Genomic DNA, 13,878 nt, shown 5'->3' on the forward strand with positions numbered 1-13,878 from the left:
GAAGATAGAGAGGTGTTGTCTGATTCACTGTCATGTTGAGAGAGAGGTGTTGTCTGATTCACTGTCATGATGAGAGAGAGGTGTTGTCTGATTCACTGTCATGATGAGAGAGAGGTGTTGTCTGATTCACTGTCATGATGAGAGAGGTGTTATCTGATTCCCTGTTATGATGAGAGAGAGGTGTTGTCTGATTCACTGTCATGATGAGAGAGAGGTGTTGTCTGATTCACTGTCATGTTGAGAGAGAAGTTTTGTCTGATTCACTGTCATGATGAGAGAGAGGTGTTGCCCTCCCACTGTCATGTTGAGAGAGAGGTGTTGTCTGATTCACTGTCATGATGAGAGAGAGGTGTTGTCTGATTCACTGTCATGATGAGAGAGAGGTGTTGTCTGATTCACTGTCATGATGAGTGATTGGTGTTGTCTGATTCACTGTCATGATGAGAGAGAGGTGTTGTCTGATTCACTGTCATGTTGAGAGAGAAGTTTTGTCTGATTCACTGTCATGATGAGAGAGAGGTGTTGTCTGATTAACTGTCATGATGAGAGAGGTGTTATCTGATTCCCTGTTATGATGAGAGAGAGGTGTTGTCTGATTCACTGTCATGATGAGAGAGAGGTGTTGTCTGATTCACTGTCATGATGAGAGAGAGGTGTTGTCGGATTCACTGATGAGAGAGGGGTGTTGTCAGATTCACTGTCATGATGAGAGAGAGATGTTGTCTGATTCACTGATGAGAGAGAGGTGTTGTATGATTCACTGTCATAATGAGAGAGAGGTGTTGTCTGATTCACTGTCATGATGAGAGAGAGGGGTTGTCTGATTCACTGATGAGAGAGAGGTGTTGTCTGATTCACTGTCATGATGAGAGAGAGGTGTTGTCTGATTCACTGTCATGATGAGAGAGAGGTGTTGTCCTCCCACTGTCATGATGAGAGAGAGGTGTTGTCCTCCCACTGTCATGATGAGAGAGAGGTGTTGTCTGATTCACTGTCATGTTGAGAGAGAGGTGTTGTCTGATTCACTGTCATGATGAGAGAGAGGTGTTGTCTGATTCACTGTCATGATGAGAGAGAGGTGTTGTCTGATTCACTGTCATGATGAGAGAGAGGTGTTGTCCTCCCACTGTCATGATGAGAGAGAGGTGTTGTCTGATTCACTGTCATGATGAGAGAGATGTTATCTGATTCCCTGTTATGATGAGAGAGAGGTGTTGTCTGATTCACTGTCATGATGAGAGAGAGGTGTTTTCTGATTCACTGTCATGATGAGAGAGGTGTTATCTGATTCCCTGTTATGATGAGAGAGAGGTGTTGTCTGATTCACTGTCATGATGAGAGAGAGGTGTTGTCTGATTCACTGTCATGATGAGAGAGAGGTGTTGTCGGATTTACTGATGAGAGAGGGGTGTTGTCAGATTCACTGTCATGATGAGAGAGAGATGTTGTCTGATTCACTGATGAGAGAGAGGTGTTGTATGATTCACTGTCATGATGAGAGAGAGGTGTTGTCTGATTCACTGATGAGAGAGAGGTGTTGTCTGATTCACTGTCATGATGAGAGAGAGGGGTTGTCTGATTCACTGATGAGAGAGAGGTGTTGTCTGATTCACTGTCATGATGAGAGAGAGGTGTTTTCTGATTCACTGTCATGATGAGAGAGGTGTTATCTGATTCCCTGTTATGATGAGAGAGAGGTGTTGTCTGATTCACTGTCATGATGAGAGAGAGGTGTTGTCTGATTCACTGTCATGATGAGAGAGATGTTATCTGATTCCCTGTTATGATGAGAGAGAGGTGTTGTCTGATTCACTGTCATGATGAGAGAGAGGTGTTTTCTGATTCACTGTCATGATGAGAGAGGTGTTATCTGATTCCCTGTTATGATGAGAGAGAGGTGTTGTCTGATTCACTGTCATGATGAGAGAGAGGTGTTGTCTGATTCACTGTCATGATGAGAGAGAGGTGTTGTCGGATTTACTGATGAGAGAGGGGTGTTGTCAGATTCACTGTCATGATGAGAGAGAGATGTTGTCTGATTCACTGATGAGAGAGAGGTGTTGTATGATTCACTGTCATGATGAGAGAGAGGTGTTGTCTGATTCACTGATGAGAGAGAGGTGTTGTCTGATTCACTGTCATGATGAGAGAGAGGGGTTGTCTGATTCACTGATGAGAGAGAGGTGTTGTCTGATTCACTGTCATGATGAGAGAGAGGTGTTGTCTGATTCACTGTCATGATGAGAGAGAGGTGTTGTCCTCCCACTGTCATGATGAGAGAGAGGTGTTGTCCTCCCACTGTCATGATGAGAGAGAGGTGTTGTCTGATTCACTGTCATGTTGAGAGAGAGGTGTTGTCTGATTCACTGTCATGATGAGAGAGAGGTGTTGTCTGATTCACTGTCATGATGAGAGAGAGGTGTTGTCTGATTCACTGTCATGATGAGAGAGAGGTGTTGTCCTCCCACTGTCATGATGAGAGAGAGGTGTTGTCTGATTCACTGTCATGATGAGAGAGATGTTATCTGATTCCCTGTTATGATGAGAGAGAGGTGTTGTCTGATTCACTGTCATGATGAGAGAGAGGTGTTTTCTGATTCACTGTCATGATGAGAGAGGTGTTATCTGATTCCCTGTTATGATGAGAGAGAGGTGTTGTCTGATTCACTGTCATGATGAGAGAGAGGTGTTGTCTGATTCACTGTCATGATGAGAGAGAGGTGTTGTCGGATTTACTGATGAGAGAGGGGTGTTGTCAGATTCACTGTCATGATGAGAGAGAGGTGTTGTCTGATTCACTGTCATGATGAGAGATTGGTGTTGTCTGATTCACTGTCATGATGAGAGAGAGGTGTTGTCTGATTCACTGTCATGTTGAGAGAGAAGTTTTGTCTGATTCACTGTCATGATGAGAGAGAGGTGTTGTCTGATTAACAGTCATGATGAGAGAGGTGTTATCTGATTCCCTGTTATGATGAGAGATAGGTGTTGTCTGATTCACTGTCATGATGAGAGAGAGGTGTTGTCTGATTCACTGTCATGATGAGAGAGAGGTGTTGTCGGATTCACTGATGAGAGAGGGGTGTTGTCAGATTCACTGTCATGATGAGAGAGAGATGTTGTCTGATTCACTGATGAGAGAGAGGTGTTGTATGATTCACTGTCATAATGAGAGAGAGGTGTTGTCTGATTCACTGTCATGATGAGAGAGAGGGGTTGTCTGATTCACTGATGAGAGAGAGGTGTTGTCTGATTCACTGTCATGATGAGAGAGAGGTGTTGTCTGATTCACTGTCATGATGAGAGAGAGGTGTTGTCCTCCCACTGTCATGATGAGAGAGAGGTGTTGTCCTCCCACTGTCATGATGAGAGAGAGGTGTTGTCTGATTCACTGTCATGTTGAGAGAGAGGTGTTGTCTGATTCACTGTCATGATGAGAGAGAGGTGTTGTCTGATTCACTGTCATGATGAGAGAGAGGTGTTGTCTGATTCACTGTCATGATGAGAGAGAGGTGTTGTCCTCCCACTGTCATGATGAGAGACAGGTGTTGTCTGATTCACTGTCATGATGAGAGAGATGTTATCTGATTCCCTGTTATGATGAGAGAGAGGTGTTGTCTGATTCACTGTCATGATGAGAGAGAGGTGTTTTCTGATTCACTGTCATGATGAGAGAGGTGTTATCTGATTCCCTGTTATGATGAGAGAGAGGTGTTGTCTGATTCACTGTCATGATGAGAGAGAGGTGTTGTCTGATTCACTGTCATGATGAGAGAGAGGTGTTGTCGGATTTACTGATGAGAGAGGGGTGTTGTCAGATTCACTGTCATGATGAGAGAGAGATGTTGTCTGATTCACTGATGAGAGAGAGGTGTTGTATGATTCACTGTCATGATGAGAGAGAGGTGTTGTCTGATTCACTGATGAGAGAGAGGTGTTGTCTGATTCACTGTCATGATGAGAGAGAGGGGTTGTCTGATTCACTGATGAGAGAGAGGTGTTGTCTGATTCACTGTCATGATGAGAGAGAGGTGTTGTCTGATTCACTGTCATGATGAGAGAGAGGTGTTGTCCTCCCACTGTCATGATGAGAGAGAGGTGTTGTCCTCCCACTGTCATGATGAGAGAGAGGTGTTGTCTGATTCACTGTTATGATGAGAGAGAGGTGTTGTCTGATTCACTGTCATGATGAGAGAGAGGTGTTGTCTGATTCACTGTCATGCTGAGAGAGAGGTGTTGTCCTCCCACTGTCATGATGAGAGAGAGAGGTTGTCCTCCCACTGTCATGAAGATAGAGAGGTGTTGTCTGATTCACTGTCATGTTGAGAGAGAGGTGTTGTCTGATTCACTGTCATGATGAGAGAGAGGTGTTGTCTGATTCACTGTCATGATGAGAGAGAGGTGTTGTCTGATTCACTGTCATGATGAGAGAGGTGTTATCTGATTCCCTGTTATGATGAGAGAGAGGTGTCGTCTGATTCACTGTCATGATGAGAGAGAGGTGTTGTCTGATTCACTGTCATGTTGAGAGAGAAGTTTTGTCTGATTCACTGTCATGATGAGAGAGAGGTGTTGCCCTCCCACTGTCATGTTGAGAGAGAGGTGTTGTCTGATTCACTGTCATGATGAGAGAGAGGTGTTGTCTGATTCACTGTCATGATGAGAGAGAGGTGTTGTCTGATTCACTGTCATGATGAGAGATTGGTGTTGTCTGATTCACTGTCATGATGAGAGAGAGGTGTTGTCTGATTCACTGTCATGTTGAGAGAGAAGTTTTGTCTGATTCACTGTCATGATGAGAGAGAGGTGTTGTCTGATTAACTGTCATGATGAGAGAGGTGTTATCTGATTCCCTGTTATGATGAGAGAGAGGTGTTGTCTGATTCACTGTCATGATGAGAGAGAGGTGTTGTCTGATTCACTGTCATGATGAGAGAGAGGTGTTGTCGGATTCACTGATGAGAGAGGGGTGTTGTCAGATTCACTGTCATGATGAGAGAGAGATGTTGTCTGATTCACTGATGAGAGAGAGGTGTTGTATGATTCACTGTCATAATGAGAGAGAGGTGTTGTCTGATTCACTGTCATGATGAGAGAGAGGGGTTGTCTGATTCACTGATGAGAGAGAGGTGTTGTCTGATTCACTGTCATGATGAGAGAGAGGTGTTGTCTGATTCACTGTCATGATGAGAGAGAGGTGTTGTCCTCCCACTGTCATGATGAGAGAGAGGTGTTGTCCTCCCACTGTCATGATGAGAGAGAGGTGTTGTCTGATTCACTGTCATGTTGAGAGAGAGGTGTTGTCTGATTCACTGTCATGATGAGAGAGAGGTGTTGTCTGATTCACTGTCATGATGAGAGAGAGGTGTTGTCTGATTCACTGTCATGATGAGAGAGAGGTGTTGTCCTCCCACTGTCATGATGAGAGAGAGGTGTTGTCTGATTCACTGTCATGATGAGAGAGATGTTATCTGATTCCCTGTTATGATGAGAGAGAGGTGTTGTCTGATTCACTGTCATGATGAGAGAGAGGTGTTTTCTGATTCACTGTCATGATGAGAGAGGTGTTATCTGATTCCCTGTTATGATGAGAGAGAGGTGTTGTCTGATTCACTGTCATGATGAGAGAGAGGTGTTGTCTGATTCACTGTCATGATGAGAGAGAGGTGTTGTCGGATTTACTGATGAGAGAGGGGTGTTGTCAGATTCACTGTCATGATGAGAGAGAGATGTTGTCTGATTCACTGATGAGAGAGAGGTGTTGTATGATTCACTGTCATGATGAGAGAGAGGTGTTGTCTGATTCACTGATGAGAGAGAGGTGTTGTCTGATTCACTGTCATGATGAGAGAGAGGGGTTGTCTGATTCACTGATGAGAGAGAGGTGTTGTCTGATTCACTGTCATGATGAGAGAGATGTGTTGTCTGATTCACTGTCATGATGAGAGAGAGGTGTTGTCCTCCCACTGTCATGATGAGAGAGAGGTGTTGTCCTCCCACTGTCATGATGAGAGAGAGGTGTTGTCTGATTCACTGTTATGATGAGAGAGAGGTGTTGTCTGATTCACTGTCATGATGAGAGAGAGGTGTTGTCTGATTCACTGTCATGCTGAGAGAGAGGTGTTGTCCTCCCACTGTCATGATGAGAGAGAGAGGTTGTCCTCCCACTGTCATGAAGATAGAGAGGTGTTGTCTTATTCACTGTCATGTTGAGAGAGAGGTGTTGTCTGATTCACTGTCATGATGAGAGAGAGGTGTTGTCTGATTCACTGTCATGATGAGAGAGAGGTGTTGTCTGATTCACTGTCATGATGAGAGATTGGTGTTGTCTGATTCACTGTCATGATGAGAGAGAGGTGTTGTCTGATTCACTGTCATGTTGAGAGAGAGGTTTTGTCTGATTCACTGTCATGATGAGAGAGAGGTGTTGTCTGATTCACTGTCATGATGAGAGAGGTGTTATCTGATTCCCTGTTATGATGAGAGAGAGGTGTTGTCTGATACACTGTCATGATGAGAGAGAGGTGTTGTCTGATTCACTGTCATGATGAGAGAGAGGTGTTGTCGGATTCACTGATGAGAGAGGGGTGTTGTCAGATTCACTGTCATGATGAGAGAGAGATGTTGTCTGATTCACTGATGAGAGAGAGGTGTTGTATGATTCACCTTCATAATGAGAGAGAGGTGTTGTCTGATTCACTGATGAGAGAGAGGTGTTGTCTGATTTACTGTCATGATGAGAGAGAGGGGTTGTCTGATTCACTGATGAGAGAGAGGTGTTGTCTGATTCACTGTCATGATGAGAGAGAGGTGTTGTCTGATTCACTGTCATGATGAGAGAGAGGTGTTGTCCTCCCACTGTCATGATGAGAGAGAGGTGTTGTCCTCCCACTGTCATGATGAGAGAGAGGTGTTGTCTGATTCACTGTCATGTTGAGAGAGAGGTGTTGTCTGATTCACTGTCATGATGAGAGAGAGGTGTTGTCTGATTCACTGTCATGATGAGAGAGAGGTGTTGTCTGATTCACTGTCATGATGAGAGAGAGGTGTTGTCTGATTCACTGTCATGATGAGAGAGAGGTGTTGTCTGATTCACTGTCATGTTGAGAGAGAGGTTTTGTCTGATTCACTGTCATGATGAGACAGAGATGTTGTCTGATTCACTGATGAGAGAGAGATGTTGTCTGATTCACTGATGAGAGAGAGGTGTTGTCTGATTCGCTGTCAAGATGAGAGAGAGGTGTTGTCTGATTCACTGTCATGATGAGAGAGAGATGTTGTCTGATTCACTGATGAGAGAGAGATGTTGTCTGATTCACTGATGAGAGAGAGGTGTTGTCTGATTCACTGTCATGATGAGAGAGAGGTGTTGTATGATTCACTGTCATGATGAAAGAGAGGTGTTGTCTGATTCACTGTCATGATGAGAGAGAGGTGTTGTCTGATTCACTGTCATGATGAGAGAGAGATGTTGTCTGAGTCACTGATGAGAGAGAGGTGTTGTCTGATTCACTTGTCTGTTCTTTCTCTCTCCTCCCTCAGCGGCCAGCCATCCACCATCCCGGAGTACTTCATCCCCCCAGCCCCTCCCCCTCCTCCCCCAATCATCCCCTCCGCCCAGACTGCCTTCGACTCTACCTCCTCCTCCCCCCTCCCTCCCCCCTCCCTCCCTCCTCCCTCCCTCCCCCCCGGGGCTGTGGCCATCATGTCCCGTTCTTACAGTCCCTCCCCTCCTCCTCCCGCCCCCCCTGCCCACTATGTCCCCTCCCCCTCTCACGCCCCTCCCGCTGCCCCCCCTCCTCCCCCACCAGGCCTGCCCCCATCCCACATCCTGTCTCCGACTCACGCTATTGGTGGGTCTCAAGGAGAAGCTCCGCCTACCAGGAAGGGCCAGATGCCCATGATTCCGATAAGCGATGCCCGCAGCGACCTGTTGGCTGCCATACGTAGAGGTGAGATGGAGGGAGGAAAGGAGGGATGGAGGAAGGGAGAGAAGTAGGAAGGGACAGAGGAGGAAGGGAGAGAGAGAGGAAGGGAGAGATGGAGATTGGGAGGAAGGGAAGGAGGGAGGGAGGAAAGGAGAGAGGGAGGAAGGGAGAGAGAGAGGAAGGGAGAGAGGAAGGAAGGAAGGAAGGAAGGAAGGAAGGAAGGAAGGGAGGGAGGGAGGGAGGGAGGGAGGGAGGGAGGGAGGGAGGGAGGGAGGGAGGGAGGGAGGGAGGGAATGTGTGTGAGTGAGTGAGTAAATGTGTTTGTTTCCATTTGTGTTTCTTTTTATGTTTAAGTTTGTTTTCGGTGTATGTGTGTGTATGTGTGATGTGTGGTACATGTGTGTGTATGCTTAGGTGTGATTCCGATGAGCAACGCTCGCAGCGAACTGCTGACAGCCATACGCAGAGGTGAGAGATGGAGAGAGGGGGCGGTATGTGTGTGTGTGTGTGTTTAGTGTATGATGGAAAGACGGAGAGAGGGGTTAGATAGATACCTATAGCTCCTCCCACCAGCCTCCTCTGGTAGGTATCTATCTAACCCCTCTCTCCCTCCCTCTCTCCCTCCCTCTCTCATCCCTCCCTCCATCCTCCAGGTATCCAATTGAGGAAGGTACAGGAGCAGAGAGAGCAGGAAGCGAAGAGAGAGCCCGTAGGAAACGACGTGGCCACCATTCTCTCACGTCGCATCGCCGTCGAGTACAGCGAATCAGAGTCTGACTCCGGCGGGGAGGACAACGGGGAGTGGTCCGACTGAGAGGGGTCATAGGTCAAGGGGTTAGGATTTTGAGGAAATGGGGTCTAGTTTGGTCTGGAAGGACGGGAGTGTATGGAGGGATTTTAGTGCCCCCCCCAAAAAAAAAATTCTGTCTCAATATCACTCTACAGAATTGTGTCTCAAACTCTTTCTATCTTTCTTTCCTGTATTCACAGATCTGAAATGACTTGGTAGGTGGATAGGCAATTATGATGATGTTTTAGCTTCGGTCAGATCTATGGACACTGAAGGGGGAGAAGAATGAGGCCATAGAATACACCCCCCCCCCCCCTCCCAATCACTCAGTTAGCCAGTCAATCAACCATTCAATCATCAATGTTACGCTCCAGTATTACAGTACTTAGTGTGCAGTACAACACTACAAAACATATTACAGTACTTAGCAGTGAGCAGTACAACACTACAAAACATATTACAGTACTTAGCAGTGAGCAGTACAACACTACAAAACATATTACAGTACTTAGCAGTGAGCAGTACAACACTACAAAACATATTACAGTACTTAGCAGTGAGCAGTACAACACTACAAAACATATTACAGTACTTAGCAGTGAGCAGTACAACACTACAAAACATATTACAGTACTTAGCAGTGAGCAGTACAACACTACAAAACATATTACAGTACTTAACAGTGAGCAGTACAACACTACAAAACATATTACAGTACTTAGCAGTGAGCAGTACAACACTACAAAACATATTACAGTACTTAGCAGTGAGCAGTACAACACTACAAAACATATTACAGTACTTAGCAGTGAGCAGTACAACACTACAAAACATATTACAGTACTTAGCAGTGAGCAGTACAACACTACAAGCCATGACTATGACCTTGCTGAGGTAAACTAAATGGGGTTGGTTGAGGAGCACAAGTCAGCTTGTGTCAAGAAGGTGGGTGATATGTTTTTTATTAAGTTATTCCCTCAATTCTTTATTTCACGTGGCTCATACATAACCTAGACAGGAGTACATCTGAGAAGAGTTACGGGGTCCAAAATGGCACCCTATTCACTACGTAGAGCACTACTGTTGACCTGGGCCCGTAGAGCTCTGGTCTAAAGTAGTGCACTATATAGAGGATAGGGTACCGTTTGGAATGCACACTGTGACTAAAAAGATGGAAATATATACCCATGGCAACCAACTCCAATTATCAGAAGGTTCAGCTGGTTGCCCTGAACAATGCTAAATCTAGAACTCAAACAGACGCGGTTCCGGTAGATTCTTACCACAGAGCGCGGGGGTGTTGGGGAGGCGGTGCTATGATGCGTCCCTGAAATGCCACATTTGTGTGAAACTGCATAGGATCACACACACACACACACACACACACAACAAAGATGTAGGATCCCACCTTTTCTCCACTTGTAAACAACAACAAGAAAAACAACCTCATAACCAAACAAAACCCAACTGACAAAAGACAATACCAGTGTGCAGTGCTTTTTTAAATATGGCTTTACAGTTTCACCACCTCATGTTTTAAAATGGATGTTTTAAGAGAATCATAAAAAAACACTATATATATAAATATAGCAAATAAAACACGACATAGTTTTACATCGAGCAACAACTACTCCGTATGGGGGTCAGTGAGATTTGAGTATGATGCGGTGGGTTGACTTATTTTCAAGGGCAAGTTTTCAGCGCACTATGTATTGTGGGAAATGTAGTCATCAATCACAATATTAGACCAGTTTTATTCTGTACTGAAGCCTCTGCTTGTGGTGTACTATGTGAAGTAGCTTTGTACAGCTGCACAGATGCCTAAATCACTTCATCCAACGTTACTCACAATGCTTACTGTATTTGCTCAGTGCTTGTAGAGCAGGGGTCTCAAACTACAGGCCCGTGATCCAAAAGCGGCCCCTGAGCCGATTGAAATAATGTGGCACCCTGGGCAAAATTATATTGAGACCACACTTGCAGAGGATATAATCCTAACATCAAAAAATATTTTTTTAAAGTATGGGTTTTAAACTAATGAAGAAAGACATGGAGAAAGACACTGAAAATACTTCATTTTGCATTTTTGTTTCAATGTGCCACTGATAGCAAATAAACAGGGACACTGCACCCTTAAATAGCACATCTAAACGAAGTATACATACAGCTCGTTTGGGGATGAAGTTGAATCCTAGACAATGATCTAAGAGCAGTTTTATCGTTTTCCGCTAATAGTTAAGGTTACGATTGGAGGGTGGGTAAGCTGATCCTAGATCTGTATCTAATAGAAACTTCAGTGTACTGTAGAAGCACAGCTGTGAATGTGAAATTGATTAACTAAATGTTTGTATAGGGAGTTGTCCACCTCATTTTCGAACGCTTTTAAAAGATGAAGCCAAACGCGGGAACTATGGCAACATCTTTCTCCGCGCTTGCGCATTATCATGATTCATATGCGCGCCACTAGAAATTCCTGCATTAGTATGTTTCTGTTAGCGGAGACATCATGACAAAATACCCCATGTATTACTGTCCTGCTGATGTGCCTGGACCGTGTAGGCTAAACTGCTAATTAAAAACACACAACTGATCCAAATGGTTGCCCAGTCAGGCATGTTAGTTTCAGTTATTTCCAAATTAATATGTATTCAAAACGCCAGGCTTTTGAGCGGTTATTCAAATGACACAGGGTATTCACTGCAGTTATAGCCTAGACTAGAGTTTTGTACGCACTTGAAAACAATAATAACATAATTCATTACATTGTGTTGTTATAGCCTAGGTAGGGTACATTTATTGTCCCTATAAAACAATAGGATAGCTTTCAGAGCTGCTACCCACGGACGTGGAGGGACCGCACTCAGCGCAGCCCCGGGAGCGCACACAGTGTTGGCTAACTATGATTTCACTATCTGAAAAACTTTTTTTCTTTCACTGTGTAAATTGACTGGATAAATTCACTGCAGTATATAGGCCCAGTTTATGAATTATGGTCTAGCTTATAGCTTAGGCTGTAGGTCACGGTACATCTCCAGCCTGCCTGTCTGTCTTCATTGCTCTGATGAGTGTAACAGTATAACTTTAGACCGTCCCCTCGCCCATACCCGGGCGCGAACCAGGGACCCTATGCACACATCAACAACAGTTACCCACGAAGCATCGTCACCCATCGCTCCACAAAAGCCACGGCCCTTGCAGAGCAAGGGGAACTACTACTTCAAGGTCTCAGAGCAGGTGACGTCACCGATTGAAACGCTATTTAGCGCGCACCACCGCTAACTAAGCTAGCCGTTTCACATCCGTTACAGTCACCCCCCTTTTGCGCAGCAACCAGTGATCCGGGTCAACAGCATCAATGTAACAGTATAACTTCAGACCGTCCCCTCACCCATACCCGGGCACGATCCAGTGACCCTCTGCACACATCAACAACAGTCACCAACAGCGTTAAGAACCATCACGGAGTTGGAAAGGAGAAGCCCGTATTGTCCTATCCTGTTAACATGACCTTTCTGGACCTTCTAAACTGTCAAGAATAGACCCAGATTGATCCAAATGGTTGCATAATCAGGCCTAGGCTGTTACCCTACTGTATGCAGTTATTTGGGTATGAAACAAAACAGAATGTGTGAGCGGTTATTCAAATTAGCCCACATCACTGCAGTTTACAGCATATAGACAATTACGGTGGATTCACTTGATAACAATAATACATTGTTGTAGGCCAGGTATAATAATTGTATGGCCTAATATCTAGATAATATGTACCTTCTTACTTACAAAAGCTATAGCACATGTAGCTTGATCCTTTTTTATACTCGGCCTAATAGTCTATTGGAGGGAAAGCAGCGGGCTTTCTCGCGCTAATTGCTGAATGTAAAACATAGAAAACGCATGTTGGGGAAAGTTGAGGAAATCGTGTGATCACTTTTGGACAGTTCTGATAATATTGTTGCACTGATACATTGCAAATAGTTTCAGAGGACATACAGAGATGAGCACTGTAAAAAAAAAGAAGACCCAAAGAAATTGACAACAATTAAATAAATGGAAATCACTTGAGCAAGGAGGCAATGACGTGCTGTAAAAGATGTGCAGGCCAGACGGTATTTGTTGTTGAATTGCTACATTTAAATTGGAGGTACTATATTGCTTTTCATTAGGCCTTGATGTACATATTATTATTTGCAGTTGTCACTATGACAATGAACACACCATGAAAGCACTGAATTTTAATAATTTTTTATAATTTGTATAATTTTATAATTGTATAGCCTATAGTTGATCATTATAGTTATTGGGTGGATGGCCCGGGCCTTAACTCCGACACAACACAACTAACAGTATTATCACAACAGAACTAGCGAACTTGAATGAAATACATATACAATTACACGTACTCAATTACACTTATACTTGGCTGTTATACTCTATAAACTGTCTCTTTCCAATAATTTAATCTGGCAAATTTGCCACCGGCGCGCTGCAATGGTAAGTAAAGCGGAAATCGAATCATTCACTTCCGTTGTTTGGCTGTGCCCATAGCAACGTTCGACAATGAGGTGGATAGATTAACAGAGTTCTATTGAATCCATTTCAGCATCAAACGTTCCATGACAATAACGTTCTCATTTACATTCTAAACTAGAATGTATCGGAACTATTGATACCGACATGGGAAATATACACATTCTAAGGCTCAGTCGCAAATCATACCCTGTTCTCCATTCAGTGCACTAGCATATAAGAATATGAGACGCAGCCAAAGTCAATTGATCTCCAACCATGTCACTTTAACTCCGTATCTCTATCGCTGTGGTTTGTATAAGTAACATTATGTGTGTTTTAAATAAAAACTGTTGTATAGAATTCTGGTCAGATCTGCTTGTAAAGAATTTGGGTTTCTAGATAAAGAGATGAACTGTCTTTGTATTGTACGCAATAAACTGTAGGCATGAATGAATAACTAATAATAATCTAATAAAAATACTGACTGTGTAGCCCAGTTATTTAATTATTTGATGGGGGAAATGGTTGAAGGATATGCATTTTGACAAAGACACCAAAAAATATATGTACCTATCTCTACACTTTGCACACTCTTGGCATTCTCTCAACCAGCTTCACCTGGAATGCTTTTCCAACAGTCAACAGGAGTTC

At 44.0% G+C, this 13,878-nt stretch overlaps 1 protein-coding gene across 1 annotated transcript in view; it reads left to right on the top strand.

Moving 5' to 3' along the window:
• LOC139417086 (actin-binding protein WASF3-like) overlaps positions 1-8,991 on the top strand; it is a 114,325-nt gene extending 105,334 nt beyond the window's left edge. The window contains exons 9-10 of the mRNA XM_071166334.1: positions 7,543-7,952; positions 8,582-8,991. Of these exons, the coding sequence (XP_071022435.1) occupies positions 7,543-7,952; positions 8,582-8,742 (571 nt within the window). The 3' untranslated portion in view covers positions 8,743-8,991. The remainder of the gene's footprint in view (positions 1-7,542; positions 7,953-8,581) is intronic.
• The last annotated feature ends 4,887 nt before the right edge of the window (positions 8,992-13,878 follow it).

Source organism: Oncorhynchus clarkii, chromosome 9 (assembly GCF_045791955.1).
Source record: "Oncorhynchus clarkii lewisi isolate Uvic-CL-2024 chromosome 9, UVic_Ocla_1.0, whole genome shotgun sequence".
In the NCBI taxonomy this organism is placed as follows: domain Eukaryota; kingdom Metazoa; phylum Chordata; class Actinopteri; order Salmoniformes; family Salmonidae; genus Oncorhynchus; species Oncorhynchus clarkii.